The 22,695-nt window shown below is 44.4% G+C and overlaps 1 protein-coding gene across 1 annotated transcript in view; it reads left to right on the forward strand.

Annotated features, from left to right (window-relative positions):
• The window catches only part of nav3 (neuron navigator 3), a 156,331-nt gene that overhangs the window by 51,260 nt on the left and 82,376 nt on the right, over window positions 1-22,695 (forward strand). Inside the window, exons 4-7 of the mRNA XM_029248669.1 lie at window positions 1,923-1,995; window positions 5,473-5,650; window positions 15,264-15,332; window positions 19,900-20,045. Of these exons, the coding sequence (XP_029104502.1) occupies window positions 1,923-1,995; window positions 5,473-5,650; window positions 15,264-15,332; window positions 19,900-20,045 (466 nt within the window). The remainder of the gene's footprint in view (window positions 1-1,922; window positions 1,996-5,472; window positions 5,651-15,263; window positions 15,333-19,899; window positions 20,046-22,695) is intronic.

Genomic DNA, 22,695 nt, shown 5'->3' on the forward strand with positions numbered 1-22,695 from the left:
CCCAGAGTGGTTTCCAATCTGGTTTCCATACATAGAAGCTGTTTGTTTGTTGCTTGTTTGATACGGTTACAGGGCCATGTATTAACTCACATTTCAACATCAGTAACAGATGCCTGTTTCAATTTCACACCTGCTACAACATCACTGGAAATCATTGCGCTAAATAATGGGCGAAAAGATTATAATTGTGATAATTAAAAGGGTCCAAGAGAATGATGTACATTACACTCAAATCAGCATTCCTTTTTGTATGTGTACGCTGGGTTTTTAAACTTGGAGTTGGGAGCGGAAGTCTGTTCAAACTTGCTTTTTGGTCAATCAAACCTCCAAGATGCAATTGATAAAAGCTAAGTACAGTTTTCCTTGTTTATTCAGGCTGGTTTTAAAATCAAAGCTATGTTGAGTTTTAAAAATTTACTGTAAGACTCTTTTCAATCCCCTTTGAATCAACCCTTCATTGAACACTCACATACACCAGATATGAGCTGCAAACTCTACAGAAGCAAGCTGAATTAACCTGTCCCAAAATCCCACCTGTGTTGCATTTTACTGCCAGCTAATAGTTGTACCCATAAATGCAGGTGGCGTTTGTTCGGCACCAAAGATTTCTAAAAGGTGGAGAAAATGCAGTTGAAAATAAATGGGAAAATGTTTGTGTAAAGGAGAACCTGGTGCGTTTGTATATTGCATCAATGTTACGATACTCTTTTGGTGTCTTGACTTCTGCTTTGTGGGACATATTGCGTGCATTTTCTGAACATCAAATAGAAATTGTGTGTCCTGCTGCTGTGTGAGAGTCAGCAGAGTTGCACGGTCTGTTTTCTCCTATGTGTGGGGGTCCCAGACGGAACCTGGGCGGTCATTTTCGCGTGCGCTCCCACACCCCGAGACAGCATGTTAAGGAGCTCAGGCTCCCACAGTAGCAGCTCCCATGTTGTTTTTTCACAGACCCTGAGCTGGAGCCCCATCCCATGGGTTCCCCTCTTTGCTCTGGCCCATATCCTGTTGGTATAAGCAGTGTAAATACGCCGTCCCTCTGACCTCCAGCAGCACTCCGGACTCAGTTTTGGTTGGACTCGGTACGGCAGTCCGTTGAGATGCATCTGTCTGTGTGTCAGTTCATAGTGTAAATTGTGCCCCCCCCCACGCAGAATGTGTCTAAGAATTCATAGCTGTTGCACAGGCTCGGAGTGATGTTAGAAATGACCTTTTCAAGCACAGCAAACGCGTGCAAAACAGGGTGCTTTCTGGGTGCGTCACATGGCCGAAAGTCTACCGCACACAGAAGGCTGCTGCAAGTCAGCCGGTTGTTACGGTAGAGGAATGACAATAACAATCTTCTCTAAGAGGGAATGAGTAAGACAAGAATGGAAATACTGCCAATCTGTCAGAAGGCATGTGGAGCTCCACTGGTTTTAGTGCTGGCGTTGGGAGGATAGGGGTGCATGACCGCCCACAGCGAGCTGCATTACAGTAGGGTACAGTACCCTGCTGCGGCCGCAGCATGAAAGACCTCTTTAGTGTCAAGCAGAAGTGCTTAATATGCAAATGAAGCGGGTGGCAGCTTCTCTCGTCATTCCCCACAGGGCCCAAAACGTCTCATTGTGTAACTCGGGGCCTTTCAGCTGGCCCCCTTCCCCCTCATTTTGTCGGTTGCGTCCGGGTTTGAGGTCGCGTAGGTGGGTTGAGCGGCCACAGAGCCGCGAACCGCCCCGTGCAGAGGTCGCCTAGGGTCTCGCCCCCAGCCCCCACCCCCAAATGGACAATGGCCGCTTTATGGGCACAGCCGTAATTAGCACCAATCATCCCGGCGAAACGTCGCCGCGTGCCGCCGTGCACCATGAATGCGGGTTATTCACGGGTCCATGCCGTTCGCCGCCTTTTCTCACACTCTGACGTTTGCCCCCTCTCCTCTCCCGCAGATTGAGAATGTGGACGCCTGCCTCAGTTTCCTCCAGGCCAGAGGAGTGAACATACAGGGCCTTTCCGCTGAAGGTAAGCCAAGACTTCGCTCGTCTCTCAGGTGTGTCTGCACGTCACTGCGGGTGTCAAGACAGCCGGTAGTCCTGCTTCGGCACAGCTGCAAACGTGGAGCCGCTACTGAACCTTAGTTCTGGGGCCTTTGGTTTGCGCTAGTGTTGCATCATGTCATTGCTGTCAGTGCTGGAATATTGAGAGGATGCACAGCTACCACAGGTTAATGCCATTTTGCATTTGTCTTGTGTGTTGGGTGGTAGACGCCCTATACACCTATAGATTCTGTAGTTACGTTGCTGTGTGTGCATTCCTGTATTATCATGCCATTTCTTATGGGATTAATAAAGTTGTCTATCTATCTATCTATCTATCTATCTATCTATCTATCTATCTATCATTCTAGCTGGCTGTATAGTGAATCCTCTTACTGTGACAGTACTGACTGCTGAGTGGTATTGAACCGTCTGTAATATCGTTACTCTGCTGTAATACCTTTTCTATTTGTTTCCGTTCATTAATTAATTCACTCTTACACTACTGTCCAAATGTGATATTTATATACTTCCAGTGTCTCGCTCTCTGCCGTTGTATATGTGCTGCTATAGCCTTGTTCAGTTTCCTTCAGTATAATTAAAGATGTCTAAGAAAACTTTTGCACTGTTAGATTGATCTCATCCTGTGTCTTTAAGACATGTAAAGAAGTGTTTGCAAAACTGCCGGACAGAAGTATCTTCTCATTTGGGCCTTTGGGTTTCCGCCAGGCAGGAGTTCATTCATTGCCACTCGCTTGGATTAGTGTCAGTTACAACACGCTCCAGTTTAACCTGGCAGCCGTCTGGCTGGATTGGAGCCCCAAAAAAACGTAGGGAAATATCTATATATAATGACTATGGCGTTACTAAGGATGACTACTTCCGGAGGTGTCTGTGACTCCCACTATGGAGGGGATTTTATTGTGGTCCTTATGAGCCGCTTTAAGGCCGCAGTTGTACTACTTTTTACGGTGTAGTAGAAAAAAGTGTCAAGACTTTGTTTCCCAGGGAAAATTTCTTTCTAGTAATTTCTAAAAAAAAAAAACTAACTTTGCCAAGTTCTCTAAAAAATGGGAGGAGTACTTAGAGGAAAGACTTGATTATTCAACTCTTATTTCTAGTCCTCAGTCTTGACTTTGCTGTGCATATTTATTTAAATCCTTAATGACTGTAACATTATTTTTCATGCTGTGTGTTGCAGTAGAATAAAAGAATAAAACTGAAACCAAACTTCGTAAATGAGAGCATGCAAGTGGCACAGATTGATGCTGCCAATTTGCCACTAGGGAAGTGAAATTGCGCGGGTGCGGCCCCATGTTGAGCTCTGGTGCGCTTTGCTCATTAGCCTCCTTGCTCTGGGCTTCTACCAATGAAAACTCTTACATGGGGAAGAGGATGTGAAAATGCAGAGCTACATTAACTTGTTGTAACAAGGGAGTCTTCTGAATGTCTGCCTTTTTCCCTCCTTTTTTTGCAGTTTGTTTGGGTTCTGTGAGGTCAGACTTTTGACAGTGGTGCAGATGTCAGACGGTAGCGACATGCAAAAGATCAACCGAGGCTACCGAACTGTCACTGGGTGTCTTGCCCGCTTTTTTTCAACTTTTCAGTGTCACCTTGCAAAAAAGACCTACAAAAAAGTGATAAAAGTACAAAAAAGAAAGGCTTAAGTTAAATACTCACTAACCCCTAAAGGATGCTTAATTTTTAAATTATCATACATCTTTTAGTGGAGTCCTTGGTCTAGTGTGCTGTACCAAAGGGGATTAGGAACTTACCCATTTGTACTGGAACCATTCAGGGTAAGTGCCTTGATCAAGGGAACCACAGCTGGAGTTGGATTAGAACCCAAGATCTTCAGAACGCAAGCCAACAGCCTTAATGGCTGCATGTCGGGTTGCCAAATAATTTGACTTGCCAGATACGTACTGTATGTAAATACTATTTAGAACAAATGTAAATACGTAATCCGTAGACGTAAATGCAAGTTTAGGACAGTCAATAGCATAGTGGTTGGTGCTGCTGCCTTTGGACCCAAAGGTTGCAGGTTCAGTACCCACCTCTGGCTGTAGAACTCTTGAGCAAGGTACTTACCCTAAGTTTTTCCAGTAAAATTACCCAGCTGTATAAATGACTAAATAACTGTAAGCTTCTAATAATTGTGACCTTAACATTGTAAGTCGCTTTGGAGAAATGCGTCAGCTAAATGAGTAAATGTAATACTAGAACGCACTTGCTGGTATACTTTGTCAATTTAAACGTATATCTCGGGATAGCATGGAGACTTGTATACGTGTTCATATATTTTAAGGGCTAGTTGTGATGCAAATACTGCATGGTTCCCTGCTGTATTACACCTGTGGTATTAAAGGGGGAAGTTGGAAGTTGTTTTTGATGAAAGCATCAGCTTATGTGTACATGTGCATTTGTTTTCCTGCGGTTTTCTCCGAAGCGACTGATAATATTAAGCCGCGTATGCTGGATTACACATTTATACAGCTGGGCAGTTTTCACTGAGCAGTTCAGGGTGGTAAGTACTTTGATCGAGAATGCTACAGCAGGAGATAGGAATCGAACCCGGCTCCAGTGTAAGGTGGTAGTGCTAACCCTGGTGACTATTAATACTGTGAATTCATATTTAACTACTTTATGTTGTGGTAGCAGGGGAGATGGGAGTGGATTAGTGGAGGTGGGTGGTGATGGCTTTCAGTTCCTTATGAGAAAAATTAGGTTGCGTGTTCATCCCCAGTGAGTGTGTGTGAGAAATGGCTTGAGTTGTGAAGGGATTGTTTGCAGCAAAGTGGCACTTGCGTTTGCGTCTGCTGCGTCAGCTTCAGAGGTGCAATTTTTCAAAGCTCTGTAGGTTATGGGAAAGCCTGTGACATTGAGTATATTTCTCACAGGACCATTTTAGTGGGTCTGAGAAAGAACTTTATTGGGAACCTTTTCTTAGCCTGAAAGTTGCTTACTTTGTCGTTCTGTTCCTGCATTAGATGAGGCTGTGGAAAGAAAAAAGTCACTGGCACTATTTGGTTTGATGGTACTGTGAATGTGCCATGTAGTTCTTCTGATCTCTTCAAACGTATCGGTGTTGTATGCTCTTCTATGCCTGTCTGTCTGTGTGTCTCTCTATCTGTACTCTAGACCTTGTGACTGATGATAATTGTAGGGAAAAGAACTGTAAAGGCTAGCAAGGAGTGTAGTGGTTGGCTTCTGCTTGAAGGTTCAGATCTCACCTCCTACTGAGATACTCTTGAATTGCTCCAGTAAAAATTACCTAGCTCTGTAAATGGATAAATTCATAAGTAGCTAAACACTGTAAGTCATTTTGGAGGGAAAAAGTGTAAATGTAAATGGGCACGTGCTGAGCTCTGTTAATGGTGGGTCATTTGCAAGATAGCTACAGGCAGCGTGTTCATAATTGATTGTGTTGAATTCTGGTGTTCATGGTCTTTCCCCTTGGCAGAGATCAGAAATGGCAATCTGAAGACCATCTTGGGGCTGTTCTTCAGCCTGTCCCGCTACAAGCAGCAGCAGCAGCACCAGCAGCAGTATTTTCAGTCCCTCGTGGAGCTCCAGCAGCAGGTTACACATCAAGCCACCGGGCCAACAAGCCCCCACAAGACACAGGACATGCAGTCCAGGTAATTCTACCCTCCCCATACCCACACTCAGATTTACGTCTTTACATGTATCCCGAACGCATTCCATGTGCTAGGATTCAGTGATTACTGAAACTTGTGTCACAGATCAGGGGTTCAAATGTAGGGACCCCCTGCACATGCTAGTTTTGGTTTGAACTGATCTTGACATTAATTCTCCTGCACTTAGTTGTTCATTAAAGGAATTTAAATGTCATTAAACAAAATACATTTGCTCAGGACCTTTTTTCATATTAGTTGGGGAATACCCCCTTTTTTTTTTTTTTTTTTTTGGTCTTAAAAAATGCCCAAAGTTATGTGACTTTTGAATACTGAAAATGTACCAGTGTTCTTTTCCAATACAGGTGGTCCCCGATTTACGATGGTTCGATTTACGATTTTTTTGACTTTACAATGGTGAGCTGGTGATAGACGGTCAGTAGAAACCGTACTTCGAATTTTGATTTTTCTTTCTTCATCTTCTTCTTCCTGGGCAAGCAATATGCGGTGCAATGCTGGACAACAACAGTGATCCGCATCTCCCAGTCTGTCGCGCAGAGGTGTGTATTAGGCGTATTAAATGCATTTTCGACTTCTGATGGGTTTCGCGGAATGTAACCCCATCGTAAACTGGGGACCACCTGTACTTGAAATGTCAGAGGTAAACTTCAAAAAAAAAAAAAAAACATCAGTGGAACAGTTCTGATCATTGTTCAGCTAACACAGCATCAGCAAGTTATGTAGTGCTTAGTGTTGCCGCCTTGCACTTGAAGGACCCAGGTTTAAATCTCACCTCCGGCCGTAATGCCCTTGATTAAGGTACCTATTCTAGCAAAAAAATTACCTAGCTGTACAATGGGACAAAATATTGTAAATAGTTTAACATTGCCAGTTGCTCTGGAGAAAAGCACCCACTAAATGATTAAGTGCAAATAAATACATGTGCATACACAACAGAAGCCAGTGGAGAGGGCAGGCTGTGCTAAAAGGGTCCAGAAATGCTAACCATAGGAGGAATTCCTGTGATTTGAGATCTATGCTCCTGCTCCTGGCCTGACCTGGTCTGGAACCTATGATACATGTGGTTCTGTTTCTGGGGGTTTGAGGAGGGTGGGGGAGTAGGGCCACAGCTGCCTCCGTTCCTCCCTGGGCTCCTGGGAATCCAGCCCCACCCAGAGAGCGGGGCAGTGACAGGTGCTGCTGGCACCTCGACATTCGCAAGGACAACCCGATGCCAGACCAGCATTCCTGGCACGCCGTGGTCGTGTCCACACTAGACTACCAATGCCGAGTCCCCACAGTCACTGGTAGCTTCTGGACATGTTTCGATCTCTGAACAAATTTGCTTTCAGGCGCCTTGCTGCTCCCTGTCATCACAGTCTCTGACCTCAGACATGGACCCTGAAACATTTATTACATTCTGTCTCCAGCCTGCAGGACTAAAAAAAACAACAAAAAGTCCGAGGGGTCCTTTGGAGGCAGCCAATGAGCGATTGTGCTGGCGTGACCCGGCCCCCCGAGTCGTGATGCATTTTTAACAAGCGAGGGGCATGGAATTCCATTGGCTCCTCTCAACTCGTGTGTCCACACCCTGCCTTCCCACACATGAAGGCATCATTCGTTCTGGGCTTCTTGAGAATGAAGCAAGCGCCTTTTTATAAAGGCGGCCCCTCCCTTCTTGGACTCCCCCCCACCCACCCACTGGCCCTGTCATGGTTATGGTTTCGGGGCCAGCCTTTCTATAGTCTGCACCTGCTGGACTTCAGCCTAAGCCCTGGGGGAGATGGGCCCGCCTACCAGTGGCCTGTCGCAGGGGACCGTGAGGGTCCAGGGGCATAGGAATAGCACAGCCCACCCACTGTAATGCGCCATGTCCCGTGGTGAGCAAGTTGACCTCCGTCTGTGGCGTGCCCCCCAGCCAGGCTCCACGCCCTGCCAGAAGAGAAACCGGCTTCCCAGCAGGAAGATCCACACGGCGGCCAAGTCGGACACCTCTAGGTACCGTGCGCACGCTCGCTTGGCATTTGGGTTTGTGTCAGATCTTTCAGAATCCTTCAGCCTGAGAAGGGCCCCTCTGGCTTGTTAAAAGTTGCTAAATGAAAACAGATTATCCCCATGCTGCCAGGCGCTCCCTGTCAACCTTGATTTAACGTTTTTGTTGACCGTTGCCGTTTCGGTTTAGCAACAGACCGAGGTGATCGGTATTCATTTGAACGTGGCACATTTGCGGCTGAAAAATCTTTTTGTGCGTCCTGTCTTTGTAGAGTCTATCTTCAGTGTGATGCCTGAGTTCCGGCACGTTTTACAGCCTAGTTAATATGCCGTTGACAGTCAGCACTTGTGTGTCGATGTTTTTCAAGGTGATGCTGTTGGCTGTGTAGTTGCGGTCGGGACGTCGGGCATTGTGTTGGAGCAAAGCCCTCCAGGCTGTGTGCGCTGCCCCATCAAGCCCTGCGTGATGGGGTGTGCATTTACTGCCAGCTCGTGGGACGACAGTGTGTTCGCCTTGGAGCGACACAGTACAGGGCCCTCAACCCCTCAGCCACAATGCTTTCGTTGGTCCTGGTAGCCATGATACTGCTTTGGAGAAACAGAAAACGGTCTGGTTCCCCCGAGGCCTGGTGCTGGTTTTGGCAAGACTTGCCTGTGGAATCGGTCATAGTGGCTGACTGCCCCATGCTCCTCTGTGCATCCCGTCCATTACAGACAGTGGCATCCAAGGGGTAAATCTGGGTATTGTGTGTACTCTTTCAGCTATTTGAAGAGACATGACATGACCCAGAATGCTGGGATGTGTAATATTCTCTCCGGTCTGTCTGTGTCAGGAATGCGTCTGTGATCATTGTTCAAGTTCGCCATGTACACCTTGGTCAGTTACTCTTGTTAGAGATGGTGGTTATTCTCTCGTTCATGTTGCTTCTCATATATTGGTGAAGCAGGGGTTGTTACAGGTCCTCACACCCAGACAGCTGGTAGTGTAGTGGTTAAAACAACTGCCTTTAGATCCAAAGGTTGCAGGTTTGAGCCTTGCCTCTGGCTGTAGTACCCTTGAGCAAGGTACTTATCCTAAATTGCTCCAGTAGAATTACCCAGCTGTATAAATGGGTAAAAAACTGTAACATTGTAAGTTGCTTTGGAGAAAAGCATCACCTAAATGAATAAATGTATGTACTCAAGCCAGTTACTGAAGAGGGGAAGATTAATGGATTTTCATAGAGTAGAGGAGATGTTGCACTGAAGTAGGATCTCAGCACTTTCATCTACTGCTTAAGGAATGCTAGAATAAAGCATATTGTCATCTTGTACTCTTCATTAAACTTCATTGTGTATTTGAGAAACACAGATTCTTGTATTGCCAATCAAATGGGAACAAACTGTAGATTTTTCTTGGTAAAAAAAATAGTGCGATGTGTCCATCCAGATGTTTCCACCCTGTTTTAAAATTCTTGTCAGGCTTTATCACTATGCTCAGGATAAATATGAATACCTGATACCAAGGATTTTTTTTTTATATATAAATACATTTTACAAGTTGAAATGGTTATATAGCAGTTGATAATCACAGAACAAACTATAGGCTAAAATGAAACTTATTTCCATGGATTTGAGTTTGCAGCCTTCTGATCATTTTTACACTTCTTCTGTCAGTACCCAGAGTCCTTCTGCTCCACGCTGATCTCGAGACCTTTATCATCAGTCAATATTGCAGTACATATTTAAGTTTTGTGGTAGTTTTGCCAAAGCTGTTAAGATTCATGCACACTTTCAGGTGTGCTCATTAGGGGCCCAGAATGGAAAGTCTGCAGGTTCTCAGTTTCGTCTCTCATGCGGTGTACTGAGTTCCCTTTTTCGCTAATAACTTCTGAATCCCTTCTCCATTCAAGAAGGGCCTCAGCACTCACCTGTTTCTGACCCTGTGTTACTGCACTTTCGAGAAAAGTGTTTGCTAAAGGAAAAAATTAATTCTAATGGGGCTTCTCATGAGATCTAGTGTCCAACATGCATCTCGTGGTATCTGTCCAAGGATCCGCTGCAAGTCTGCAAACCTTCCTCAGTGTTTTATTGTAAAAGTCAAAACCCTGGAGCCCAACCCCAACATCTTGTCTTTGCCTTCCACCTGTGATCGCACCATATCCATCTTTTTTCATGCATGGAAGGACCACTTCTCACTCAGGTGTGATAAATAGGGCTGCGGTGTCTGGAGATGAATGACAGGCTGTTAATACTGTGTCATAAAGTTTGGCTATTGGTGTGTCCTCTCTGACCCACAATGTGTAATGGGATGGGACCCCAGTCATGTATCCCCTTAGGTCTGTTGGGAGCTAGTTATTCAGGAGAACCAGCCCCTGTGGGTGGAGCACACCACACACATCTGGAATTGGAGATGATCGGGTGTGAGAAACAGAAGTTTGAGGTTAAGTAGAGAGATCAAGTAGCAGAGCCAGACCAAAGAATTTTTTGCTCAGCAGTGATGCCATTCTTCCTGTAGATGGTTTTTTGGGGGGTTATAATGACCAATCTATATTTTTGTAGTTTTTTTTTTTTAATATATATGTATAAATAACTTGGCTGAGAAGTTGGCATCTTTAGTATATGCAATGCTCAGTAATGTTTAATTAATTTCCATAAAGAATATTGATATTTTTGTAATTGTAAAGGTTCATTTGAAATCTGTTAGCAAGCATGGGTGTAATTAGAATTCTTACGCAACACAGCATTATTGTTATGAATAAGGATATGTGAAAACGTGATTTGAAGTTAATTCCTAACCAAAGCAACATCCAAACGGTTTTAATGAAAATGGGGATCCATTTACTGAGCTTTAATGTGCAGTGCTTCTTGGCCTGTGATTGTGGCTTTAATACCCTTTAGCAATGTACTTCCCCTGATTCGATGCAGTAAAAATTACCCATCATTATAAATGATAAATCGCTGTAAGCTGCTTAGCATTGCAAGCTGATTTTGAGAAAAGTGGTAGCCAAATGAATATTTGGTAGACAGGAAGCACAGAAACTCTTCTACATAAAGTGTGTGTGTGTGTGTGTGTGTGTGTGTTTTTCTCTTGCAGTGGGTACCAAAGGCCCAATGAGGAACTGAGAACTCAAAGTTTCAGTTTCAGCAGTTATTGTACATTGGTCATAGCTCTCCTGTGATATATGGAGAGCTATGCCTTACCATGTTAATTTTAGTATCTAGCTAGGATGTGTCAAAGCGGTTGGGTTTTCTCGACGTCACTCCGTTCTAGAGTTAGATCGGTGACCTGTAAAAGGAGAGGTAAACGTGTGATGAGCGAATGTTCTTCTGGCTCAATGTTGACTGGTCTGAGTGAGACGGGGAGCTTTGTCAGGTGGGTGCTGTGCTGTACAGCCTTGGACAGATGTCTAGCTTCCTCATTTCCTCTGTGTCCTTGCTCACTTAGTTACCGAGTCCCTTATTTTCACACCAGAGGCCTGTGTGTGTGTGTGTGTGTGTGTGTGTGTGTGTGTGTGTGTGTGTGTGTGTGTGTGTGTGTCCCCACATCGGACGGCTGGTACTGGGAATTCTGTCTCACACCCTTTCCTGTCAACCAAAGAGACAATGACTATTGGAGCTCCTCTACAACACTACCAAGTGTGGTGTTCTGGGAGAACTCACTCATCCTGCCAGTGTTGACCGCATGGTGTTTTCTCTGTGAAGATTCGATGGCGATGTGTCATAGACTCGGTGTAGAGCAGTTGTTGAAGACTTGCTTTGATGGAGACCCTGAATACACTTGTCTCCTTGCCTGGCAAACACTGCTGCATGTAATGTGTTACCGACTAGTGATTTTGAGTTGTTTTGTTTAATTATGTGCGGGTATCTGCCGTTATACGGATCTAATTTGTTCCTGAAAAGAGTCCGTATAGCAAGAGTCTAAACCGGGAGCTCCTTTCCCATTATTTTAAATGGAGGAAAAACAATTGTGTTCCTGGCCTTTACGGACATGTTCAAATATTTCCACAAACATCCTCCAGACACTTAACAGCAGTTTCAGGAAATAGTAATCAAAACATTAGGATGAGAAGATGCTAAACATGATCAAGAAGGAAATTAACAAAGACAAGATTAGGGCAAACATTTTTTACTCAACTACTGTACACTGTCCACGTAGACACGAAAGATACATACGGTACGTTTTTTCCAAAGCGACGTACATCTTGGAGAACATTACAAAAGTGAATTAAATCAACAGAAAAGGAGGTTTGGATGCAGGCATGTTATTCTAGAGTACAGTCAATTTGTCACATACGATAATATAAACCAATATATATTACACGAGTAGCTGCACATAGTCTTTTCCATTATTAAACAAATTGTTACTAAAAATGATCAAACAACAAACGTACACGTTTATCGAGCACTTATGAGATCAGGGGACAAGTAAGCCTGAAACGTGTTTTGAGACCCCTCTTAACTGTAGAAAGGTGCATGAACAAAAGAATTTAAAAAAAAAAAAAAGGAAAACATTTTTCAACTAGAAGAACTTGAAAAAGAGTGCAAAATTAAGTAGTAGCTGTACATTATTGAAAAGTATATCTTCTATATCATCGGGGAAAAGTCTGCTATAAACACCGGGGAAAATTATGTAATTATGTAAAGCAGCTGGTCTATGCAGCAAATATGGGTACAACTTTCCTTGGGATGATATGCTGAAATTCTGTAAACTGGGAGTACACGTACCAGGGTATACCTGTGTTTATACTGAATTAATGCGTAATGATTTTTACAGTTTTCAAACTCCAAATGGAACAACAAGTCTATTACACAAATATTTTCTCACTGGCAACGATGGTATAGTTTCATTTTGTGGGTCACCTTCTCTAAGTTTGCTAAAATTATTGTAAGACGTGCACACACACACACACACACACACACACACACACACACACACACACACACACACACACACACACACACAGGCTGAAGCCGCTTGTCCCAAGCGGGGTCGCGGTGAGCCGGAGCCTAACCCGGCAATACAGGGTGTAAGGCTGGAGGGGGAGGGGGGACACCCAGAACGGGAACGCCAGTCCATCACAAGACACCCTAAGCGGGACTCGAATCCCAGACCCGCTAGAGAGCAGGACCCAGCCAAACCCACTGCACCACCCCACCCCTGCAAATTATAATAATATCACACTGAAATATGCTGCTGTTCAACAAGAAACTTTCTGGTTTTCTTGACGTAGAAGTATTGGATGTGAGCAGACTTAAACGTTACTACATTGAACTTATATGGATGATATATTATCCACAACTATTCCATTTTAATTACTGTTTCGATACTCCTTCATTTTGTCCCGGTAAAGTAATCCCCTTAAATGTATTTATCTAGCCGGCATGTTTTTTTTCCCAGAGCAACCTACAGGTCAAGGTAAACAAGTTCATTTCACCGGTAGTCAGAGATGCAGACACAATTCAGAGTAGTCAATTAATCGAGCACCACCCTTTTGCAATATTATGTTACTTTATGAATAGCTCAATAATGACTTGATGAGGAGATATTTGGACCGGTAATGTAGATAAACTTTATGCAGCAGGTAGGAGAGAAGTGGGTCTGAAAAGCATGTTTCAAGACTCCTGATTCTAGAAAGGGTTTCAGTAATTCTGACCGCAAGAAGGAGCTAATTGCACCACACTGGAGAGAGAACCATAAGTGTTTGTGCTTTTGATTTTGGTCCTCTCGTGTACCGGGTCACCACTATGAGACTATCCCATATCCCTCATTCCACTCGCAGCCACAGGTTTGGGAATCGCGGTTGTTGAGAATCTGGGAACTGAAGGAGCAGTTGAGGATGGAGTGCCCTGAGGGTCCCTGTTACATACACCGCCCTGAATTCATCCAGAGCGCCGCATTCCAGCAGCCGACCGCACGCACCTTGTGGCTCCACGGTCAGCATGGTCTCCTGCAAAGCAAAGTCCCTGATTATGCAAATACACAAGAACAGAAGGTGTAGGTGTAGGAACAGAACAGCGTATGCTGCTGCTCATGTAATTTAATGCTGTATATTTTACAGATTTTGTACTCTGTGCTAATTGTGTTTGCAGCTACCCATTTAAAGTACACTGCTTTAAACTCTGAGGTTAAGTAGTCTGAATGTACTTCGAGTCTTATTCATACATGTCTCTACATCTGTCTGTGCCCTTTTTGCTGAGAGTACATGACTTTGGAGAAATCAATAAACGTAGAACAAACCTCCAAACCAACTACCCAAGTACATACACTTTATGACCGAAAGAGTGGTACAATCCATTGTCAGTGTACGAGACTGCCAACATTACCCAGTTTTGCTCTTGCATGGAGTTTGTTGCCCCTTGATCCAGTTGCTGTCACTTACTGAGGTTTTGGCAGCTCAGGCGAGGCTACCTTGGGCGTCTGTCTTTATATGGCCCTATGCAGTACATGTAACTATAAAAAGTTCTGTGCTCCGTCAGCTCAGCCTTGAGTCACTGTCTAACCCATGACTTTTCAGGCACAGTGGCATTCATCCCTTTATGGAACTCCTCATGAATATTTTTATTACTATTTATAAGAAGATTTTGAGGTGGATGCAGAATTATCCAGTGTTCCATGGCTTCTCTTTGATAGTCCTACCTATTTCATTCAGCATATTGTTAGCTGCTTTCTTTGTTCACTCTACAGCCGGTCCAGATGTTGGTGAGATGAGATGCACTGGGGAGCACCATTTTCCCAGTTCCTCCCGTCCCACAGCACTGTGCACACATGGCTAGACTGTCAGTGGGAGGGAACCTTAATGATGCCTCCTAAACCATGACCAAAGTGCTAGTTTCTGTGCTTTGGGGTACATCTGATGGTCATGTCACTGCAGAGTTCAATTCAGGGTACCGGTACCTTGATCAAGGGTATGACGGGGAGGTGGGATTTGAACCTTGATCATTCAAGTGCAAGGCAACAGCACCAAACACTACACCACCTGCTGCCTATATTGAAGTCAGAACTTTTGTGTTTGTTCTATTTTTGCTCTATCCATAAAGCAGCAACAGAAGACACTGAAAGAAGTTAATATAATGGTGCAAAAAAAGAGCACTGTGTGTGTGTGTGTGTGTGTGTGTGTGTGTGTGTGTGTGGTATAAAGGGTACAGTTACCGCATACAGAGACCGGGCATTGAAGAAAATGTACATGACAATTTGTCTTAAGTACTGTATAATATGCAAGAATATAGTTAAACACAAGAATACCGTGGTGAAAAAAAAAATGCTGTGTAATGCTCTCAGTTTATCAAATCAGGTGATCCTTCTTAGGACAAATTACCCTGTAAACACATTCTTGGGTACCTTTGACTGTCTGAACCACTGTGCTGGTGGCAGTTCCTCCCATATGGAGACATCTATTTTCTATTCATATAGTCTGTAGTTTCCTTTCTAAAAGTGGAGCCTCGTGTGACTTTGGGGGGGGTGAGGGGGGCACGTATGTTGCACATGACCCAATGCTTTTTGAGCGTACTGACGCAAAACTCTTTTTCAGTCATACCCCTTTGCCTTGAGAATAAAAGTTTCCCTTTTTGCATTCCTGCCTCTCCAAGACGCAATAAAGCTGCTAACCTAGCGCTGTGCCCCCTCTCTCCCGCTCTGCCCCAGTCTGGCCACGAGGTACGCAGCTCCAGCGGCCCACGGTGCAGCAGGAACAGGGCAGAAGAAGAACACGAGGTATGTCTGTGATGTCATGTGCTACTCGCTGAGGTGCTGAGTTCTCCTAAAGATCAAGCACCTGCAGTCCTTGTTCTGGTGGCTTCCCAGCGACATCCAGCGTGTCTTCGTAGAGAATCAGAGTCAAGGTGTTTGGTAAATAAGTTGGGGTGGTGGATTAAGAACCTAGTTTGTAACTGGTGTCCAGGACCAGGATTGAGGTGCCCAGCTTTGGATGTGTCAGCATTTTCCATGCGGATCTGCTGCGTGTTGGTTTTTCTGCTAGATTGTCTGTCTCCTCATCTTAAAATAATACTTTTGTGGTTTTGAGTGGTGGAAGATGAGTGTTGTTCTTCAGAGGTCTGTAGTGATGGTGTGATCTTGATGGCTTACTCATGCCAGAGCCTGGTAGCTAATGTCGGGTTATGCGGAGGTTTTTTCACAGCACGGACTTTGAGAAAGCATTGGGGACCATTGGGTGTCTCTCCACCAGTATTCACACTGATGTCAACACTGCTGGGGAGGCTTACTGGCACCCAAGTGTTTGGTTCTGAAGGTGATCTCTGTTGAAGAGACTTGGGAAAGTAACACCCCCTGGAGGGCATCCTAGCAACCGAAGAAATCTGTCCTCTGTTGTGGACCCCTTTTTTTTATCTGTAATAGTTATACAGTCATTTTTTACACTTTAGCCAGCAGAGAAAACAGTTTTTGTAAGGCTGGTGGCCTTTGAAAACAATTTATTACGATGATGAGTCCGGCAGTAAACGGGTCTTCGGAGGTCGGTGTCGCTCAGCTGTGGTTGCCGCCTGTCGAATGAAATAAGAAGGTATGTAGGTTTTTACAGCCCTTACTGATTCGCTCCTGAATGACTCCTTGATTTACTAATCGTAGGGGATTTAAACCACGTTTTGCAGTATGTGTTCATTCTGTTTGTCCAGTGGAAGAGCTTAGAAATTGAATGGCGCATTTTATATTTTACGTTGTCTCATTTAGCATTGTAGCGTGCAGTCGGCGTTGTTACCAGAAGGGTTATAATCATCTGAAATATGTGTTGTGTTAAAAACTTGACAGGATTAGCAATATTCTTGTTTGAATTTTCCAGTCTGTGGTTGAGAGATACACTGAGGCCAAAGAAACAAATAGCTAATGCTTTGCATTGTTTTGAGGCTCTTTTGAAGCTTACTTCACTAGAGCCATAAGACACTTGTAATTTAATTATTGCTTCTTAGCCTAAAGAATTGGGTTGCTGCCGAAATCAAATTTAGTACTTGGGTGCAAGACCTTTTTAGTACTTGTAGAAATTTTACACCAGATGGCAGTGTTGGGCACATAGTTGGCTCTCAGCTCCTACTGGTAATTGATTCAGGTACACATTTATAATTATAATAACTCCAGCCTTATGACAGATGCTCGATGACCTGTCCAGAAATTAGCCTTGTTTTTGAGGATAGCACCGAAGGGCTCGTCACATTTGTGGCACATGGTGCCCTCACCTGTGCCAAATGCGCTGAACATATGGCTGAGCCGTCTGGTGAGGTACACACCCCATGAACCCTCAGAATAAATACATACACACACACACACAAGCACATACACGCACACGGTGCGCAGGGGCTTTATAAAGTCTGCTCTGGTTTTATCAGCCTCTACCGGCAAATATGTTTGAAGGAATCCGTCATTCGAGGCCTCCTGATTGGATCAGCGCCACCATTTTTTTTTTTTTTAAATATATATATATATATTCTAAAACAGCCTACTTCCCTCCCAGTCTTCCAGAAAAGCTGAATCTCTTTATAGAGCTGCTGTTTAGTGCATCTCCCCACGTATCTTAAAAGAATGCTTTGCGTTCATAATTTGTCTTTTGGGGGAAGGAAAGTTATCTGTAAATGGCATTTACAGATGTGCCAGTGTGTCTTAAACTGAAGCCGTAAATAAACCAAGTACAGAAGTGGTCATTCTGTGGAAGCACAGATTTCAGTGTGATGAATGTGAAGCGGGAGTGAAAACTCTGCAGCGACCTGGAGGCCTTTTCTCGTTACCAGCCATCACTGTTCTAGAACTCGAGATTGCCTTTTTTTTTTTTGGAACGGGAATGTTAAATGTTCCTGTTTGACTCGTGTTACACAAGCTTTTTTTTATCCTGCTCTTCTGCCGACTGTGTTTCATACCAAGTGTTGCTCCGCGTTGCAGCGGCACCACCTCCAGTTGCCTCCGTCTGCAGCCCTGGGCCTCTCTAGGCATGTAGTAAATTCTTCATCTCATTGGAAAAAACATGTATGCTTCAGGGTTGTGCTGGTTTCTGGCTGCTTTAAACTGATATTTCCAAAACCCGAGAGGTTAACGGCTTTGAAAAAGGAAGAAATACAGAGAAACCCATGTCTCCTTCCAAATTCATCTAGTTCTCAGCATGCAGCAAATAGTCCATTAGAATCATTGAAGGGTTTGACAAAAGGGGAACCACACAGCCAAGATATATTTCAAGTTACATATGAAAAAGACAAACATTATATAATATAGCATAAGTAATATTTTTGCTCACATGGAATTGAATAAATGTCAGTTTAGCTCAGAAATTGAGCTAAGACTTCACTGGCCTAATAAATTTGCATGTAAAAGGAATTTGACATGGTCGTTGCTTGTTCAGGTACATTTAATGTAAGAGTAACAAAGTAATAAATATTTACATTACATTTATTTAGCAGATGCTTTTCTCCAAAGCGACTTCCAACGAACTCTATGTGGCGTTATCTGCCCACACATCTTATTCACCGTGGTGACTTACACTGCTAGATACACTACTTACAATGGGTCACTCATCCATGCATTACCGGAGCACACTCTCTCTGTGTGAACCTGAACAGCATGTCTTTGGAGTGTGGGAGGAAACCAGAGCACCCGAAGACTTACACTGCTAGATACACTACTTACACTGGGTCACTCATCCATACATCAGTGGAACACACACTCTCTCTGTCACTCACACACTATGGGTAAACCTCAACAGCATGTCTTTGGACTGTGGGGGGAAACCAGAGCACCCGGAGGAGACCCACGCAGAGAACATGCAAACTCCACACAGACTGATGTACTGGGGATCGAACCCATGTCCTCTCGCACCACCTAGGTGCTGTGAGACAGCAGCGCTACTCGCTGTGTCACCATGTATGAAGTAAAGTCTAAAGTGAAGCTAATACTGAGCAAATAGTAAAAATGTCACTGAAGGTAACAGTGTTGTACAGCTGAGATCCTTGGCTGTTCATGGGGCTGTGCCTAACTGGGGGAGGGGGGTGTGTGGGATTGTAGGAGGATGCAGGGACCATCTTTGGTGCTTCTTTGCATCTCAGACTGATAAGAGAGGGTGTGGAGTAGCACAGGTAATTGCTAGGTTGCTGTTAGCTCTCTAGCAAGATGTTTTCAGCTAAAGAAACAAAGTGAAAGACTCATGCATCATCCATCTAGAGTGGAAAATGAAGGGAAACGATAAGTATTTGATCAGTACCTTCTGTGGAGCATCTGTGCTCTTCTAGAGTTAGAGATGTGTGCTGTTAGTCATATCGACGTTTGAAACAAGTACTGTTACTATTCAAAATTGGTTTCCACATAGACTGGCGCCCAAAGTCTCTTTATAACCCGATTTCTTCATAAATCCAACCACTGCATTATAATCAGAGAAAACTTCATAATACAGACGTCCCTTGATTTATTCAAATTCTGGGTCTGAGCAAGATTTGTGAACATCTTAAGGCCTGAATTTATTGACGGGGAGGAGTCTGTGAAAGTTTTGGATATACTTATAAGAAATGGTCTAAGATTTCCAGCTTTTTAAAGCTTTGCATCCACAGATCCCTTTTTTTATGGCCATTGTTGACTGAATTACCCAAGAAAAACATGAGTAGTGTTCATCTTATGTATTACTGACATGCACCAGACGCAAGCTGTAAAAAGTGAGTTGAATCGATCTGCTCTCACACTGTTACTCTCTTTGGTTGTGTTTTACTGCCAACTAATGGCTCAACACAGAAGTACAGGTGACAGTTTATAATTGCAATTAAAACATTTTTTTTTTAATTTTATTTTATTTTAAAATTATCGGCTCGTATTCCAAACATACGGACCGAGTGTCATGGGAAAGTGGTTTGACGTAAACGTCAGCTGGTATTTTAAAGCCTCGCTTGGCATTCGAGCGCCAGCCGACCGACGTTCGCCCGGAGCGTCCGTGTATCAGTGGGACTTTGTGGACGTTGCGGGGAGGCCGGTTTTACCTTGCCAGGCGCCTTCCTTCCCTCTTGAGCTCTCGACTTATGCTCCCTCACTGCATCACAGTCTCTAATGGCCTAATGATATCAGTGCGCTGCTTGCGAGACGCATGACTCTCTCCTCTGCCGTCTCAAGTAAACATCCACGTTAGTCAATTTGGCCCCTCACGTTGGGCTGTGTGTGGCCCCACCCAGCATCCTCTTCCCTCCCGCCTCAGTGTGACTAGGCTTTTTACGACTGTATTCTAAAAATTGCCGTCTTGTTTAGCAGATCTACGTGGCTATATGTATCACCTGCTGTGTCACATGCAGCGTGTGTTTATGTGTTCCAGGCTACCAGGACCGTCCAGGGCATCCGCTGCAGGCAGCGGGACCACCAGCAAGGTCCAGGGTGCGTCTAACCTCAATCGCCGGAGTCAGAGCTTCAACAGCATAGACAAGAGCAAGCCCCTGCAGTATGCGAGTGGCAGCGACAGAGGTGGGCATGTCCTGGCTGCCGTGGGGAAGACGAGGGGTGTAGGAGGGCTTCGGTGTCAGTGCCAGACCAGAGCCAGCAAAACTCATGTATGGTCTTTATATGTGTCATCGGAAGAAACAACCTAGTAATACAGATCTTGTCTTTCAACTGAAGCCTTTGTTGGGTTCTGTAAAAGCATAAGGTGGCACTCTTATTAAGTTTGCCATAAGACTTTTTTTATATTTAATATTTCAGATTTTCATTTTTATTCATACGGTTTTTGGCTGCTCATCTTATGCAGCGTCACTGTTCTAGGGGGTATCCTGGTAAAATAGGGTTTGAGGCGGAGAACACCGAACAAAATGCCAATCCATTGCAGGACTTGGGTTGTCTTTTATTAACTTGAAACAACATATGCGGCATTTGTTTGCCTCTGGTCACTTTCACTTTGCTTCACCTACACAGTCAGAAGAAATGTTATAAAGATGTATCTTGCTTTATTCACGAGGTAGGTTCTTCAAAAATTTGATATAGCTGTAATAATCTCTAGGATTTTAACAAATGAATCAAGTTAAACATCATATTTACGTTGGTTTTCTGCTTTACCAGTAATCTCAAATGAAGAATATTTGTCTTCTCAAAATCGTTTTTCATCGTTTTTCATTAACACGTTCACCATTCGTCATCCTTTTCTTGATCACCGGATTCAGGTACACCAGACAGGTGCTTTGGGAACTGATGTCGAATTAATCTGGTCCCGCTTTCCTACTCGGAGTGCTCTTTACTGAGAATGCCGGTGCCGTTTCGTCCACGAGAAACTGTTGAAAACCGACAAGTGAAGAATGCAATGAAGATGTTCTTAACTTGAGTATCTATAACATGAGGAACCTTTGTTCCGTTTGTCATTTTAATTTTGATTTCATACATTTTCCACTAGAGGGTGCCATAAAAACCAAATTAATTTCTCCATGTCCGCACTTGACTTGTACGACATGCCTGTAGGCAATGTTGAGTATTTCTCTGAATCATCTGTGCATATGATGTAATTACGCATCTCATCTGCGGTAACGGTGGAAAGCCTGCGATATGTAGCGTACTGGTAGAAGCGTTCCGTTAGCGGCACGTATACGCCTGTGGCTTCGCAGCTCCTGCACACGTTGGGGAAATTATGCTTTCCGAGACCTTGCAGACTGGTGTTCCTGCGCTTCATATCCGTGTGCAAACATTCACAGCCCTCATCCATCAAAAACTGGGTGGTCATTAAACTCGGCTTGTTTGCTTTCTCAGGCATAAATCGCGAAGAGCGGGCTGGTGTTTGTTGATCCCGTGTCTCGTCGCAGCTGAGCATCGTGCCAACCACCCCCCGCCCCCCGCTCAGTTTTCTGCTCTGCCGCACCACTTTGGGCACCGCTCTCCACCACCGTGTCTTCCACCCTCTGATCCCGCTGTTAAACCCCCTCCCGTACTCTTGGCCCACACACTTCACTTTCCAGTTCCACTTAGACATCCCATGTAGCACCTCCCCTCGCTGTTATCCCTGGGAACCTCGCATCACTCCAACCAGCGCGTGCGTCTTATGGGTGTTCCGGCACTGCAGATTTACGGATGATTTCAAACACGGACACACATGCACAAATCCTGTTTTTCTGACTTTGTGTAACCTTAATAAATCCAAACGAAGAAGATCATTGGTTCTCTCGGTGAATCCGTACATCCAGGGAGAGCCGTTGTCCTCCGCGCTGCCGCCGCATCCTCGTTGCCAGGGCCCCCAAAGTGTCTGCAAGCATCCATCACATGTGACTTATCAAACAGAACTGCTCTTCCACCAGAAGGCAGAAAAACGATACTTACACTTTATTCTTCACCATAGCAATCAAGTCTGAATAAGACTACACGCTCCCTGTGGCTCACCAACTGCCTGCATGCTCTGCTTCGTACAGGTATATACTCCGCATCATTCAAATAAACAAAAGTAGGTAATAAATTGTTCTATATTAATCCAGGTATTGTACTCTTGCTAGGGTTCGATTCCCATCTTTTGCTGTAATACCCTTGGTCTTACCCTTACGTTGAACTGATGCAGCGAAAATTACACAGCTATAAACAATATTTTTTTAATTTAGTGCTAGCTACAGTAATAAATGTAAGTGCAGGCTTTACGCTCTGGTGGATGTCGAGAATTTGATGATGGTTTTGCTGTCTTCGGCGGCTTCGGTATTCCGTTGATGCCGTGAGGCAGTCGTCCTGTCCGACAGTCCATTTGTGTGATCTAACGCAGGCAGTGAGATGCTATAGCCAGCCCTTCTCAAGCGTGTAGAGAAATGTGTTGCCGTGGAAACCCGCCATCCTCACGCCTGCTGCTGTGTCTGCGGGTTGGGCTCGCATAGAGGTGACAGTAGCCTCCTTGTTGACCCTGTTGGAGTGTGGGCTTGAGTCAAGGGCCGCTGGTTTTACTCACGTTTCACCACCTGTAGGGCAGCAGCCTTGGCTTTTCCTCACTGGGACCAGTGATTGACACAGCTGTGAATAGCTTTCCGCCAAAGGGCCAACCCTGTTTCATGAGGACTTCTACTTTTATTGTGCATCTTTTGAAGTTGCCGTTTGTAAAAGCTGTGAAGAAAGTGCAACGCTGATTTTTGGCAGATGAGCATTTCTTCGTGCTCTTGCTTTC

This window comes from Scleropages formosus, chromosome 24 (genome assembly GCF_900964775.1).
Source record: "Scleropages formosus chromosome 24, fSclFor1.1, whole genome shotgun sequence".
Classification (NCBI taxonomy): Eukaryota; Metazoa; Chordata; class Actinopteri; order Osteoglossiformes; family Osteoglossidae; genus Scleropages; species Scleropages formosus.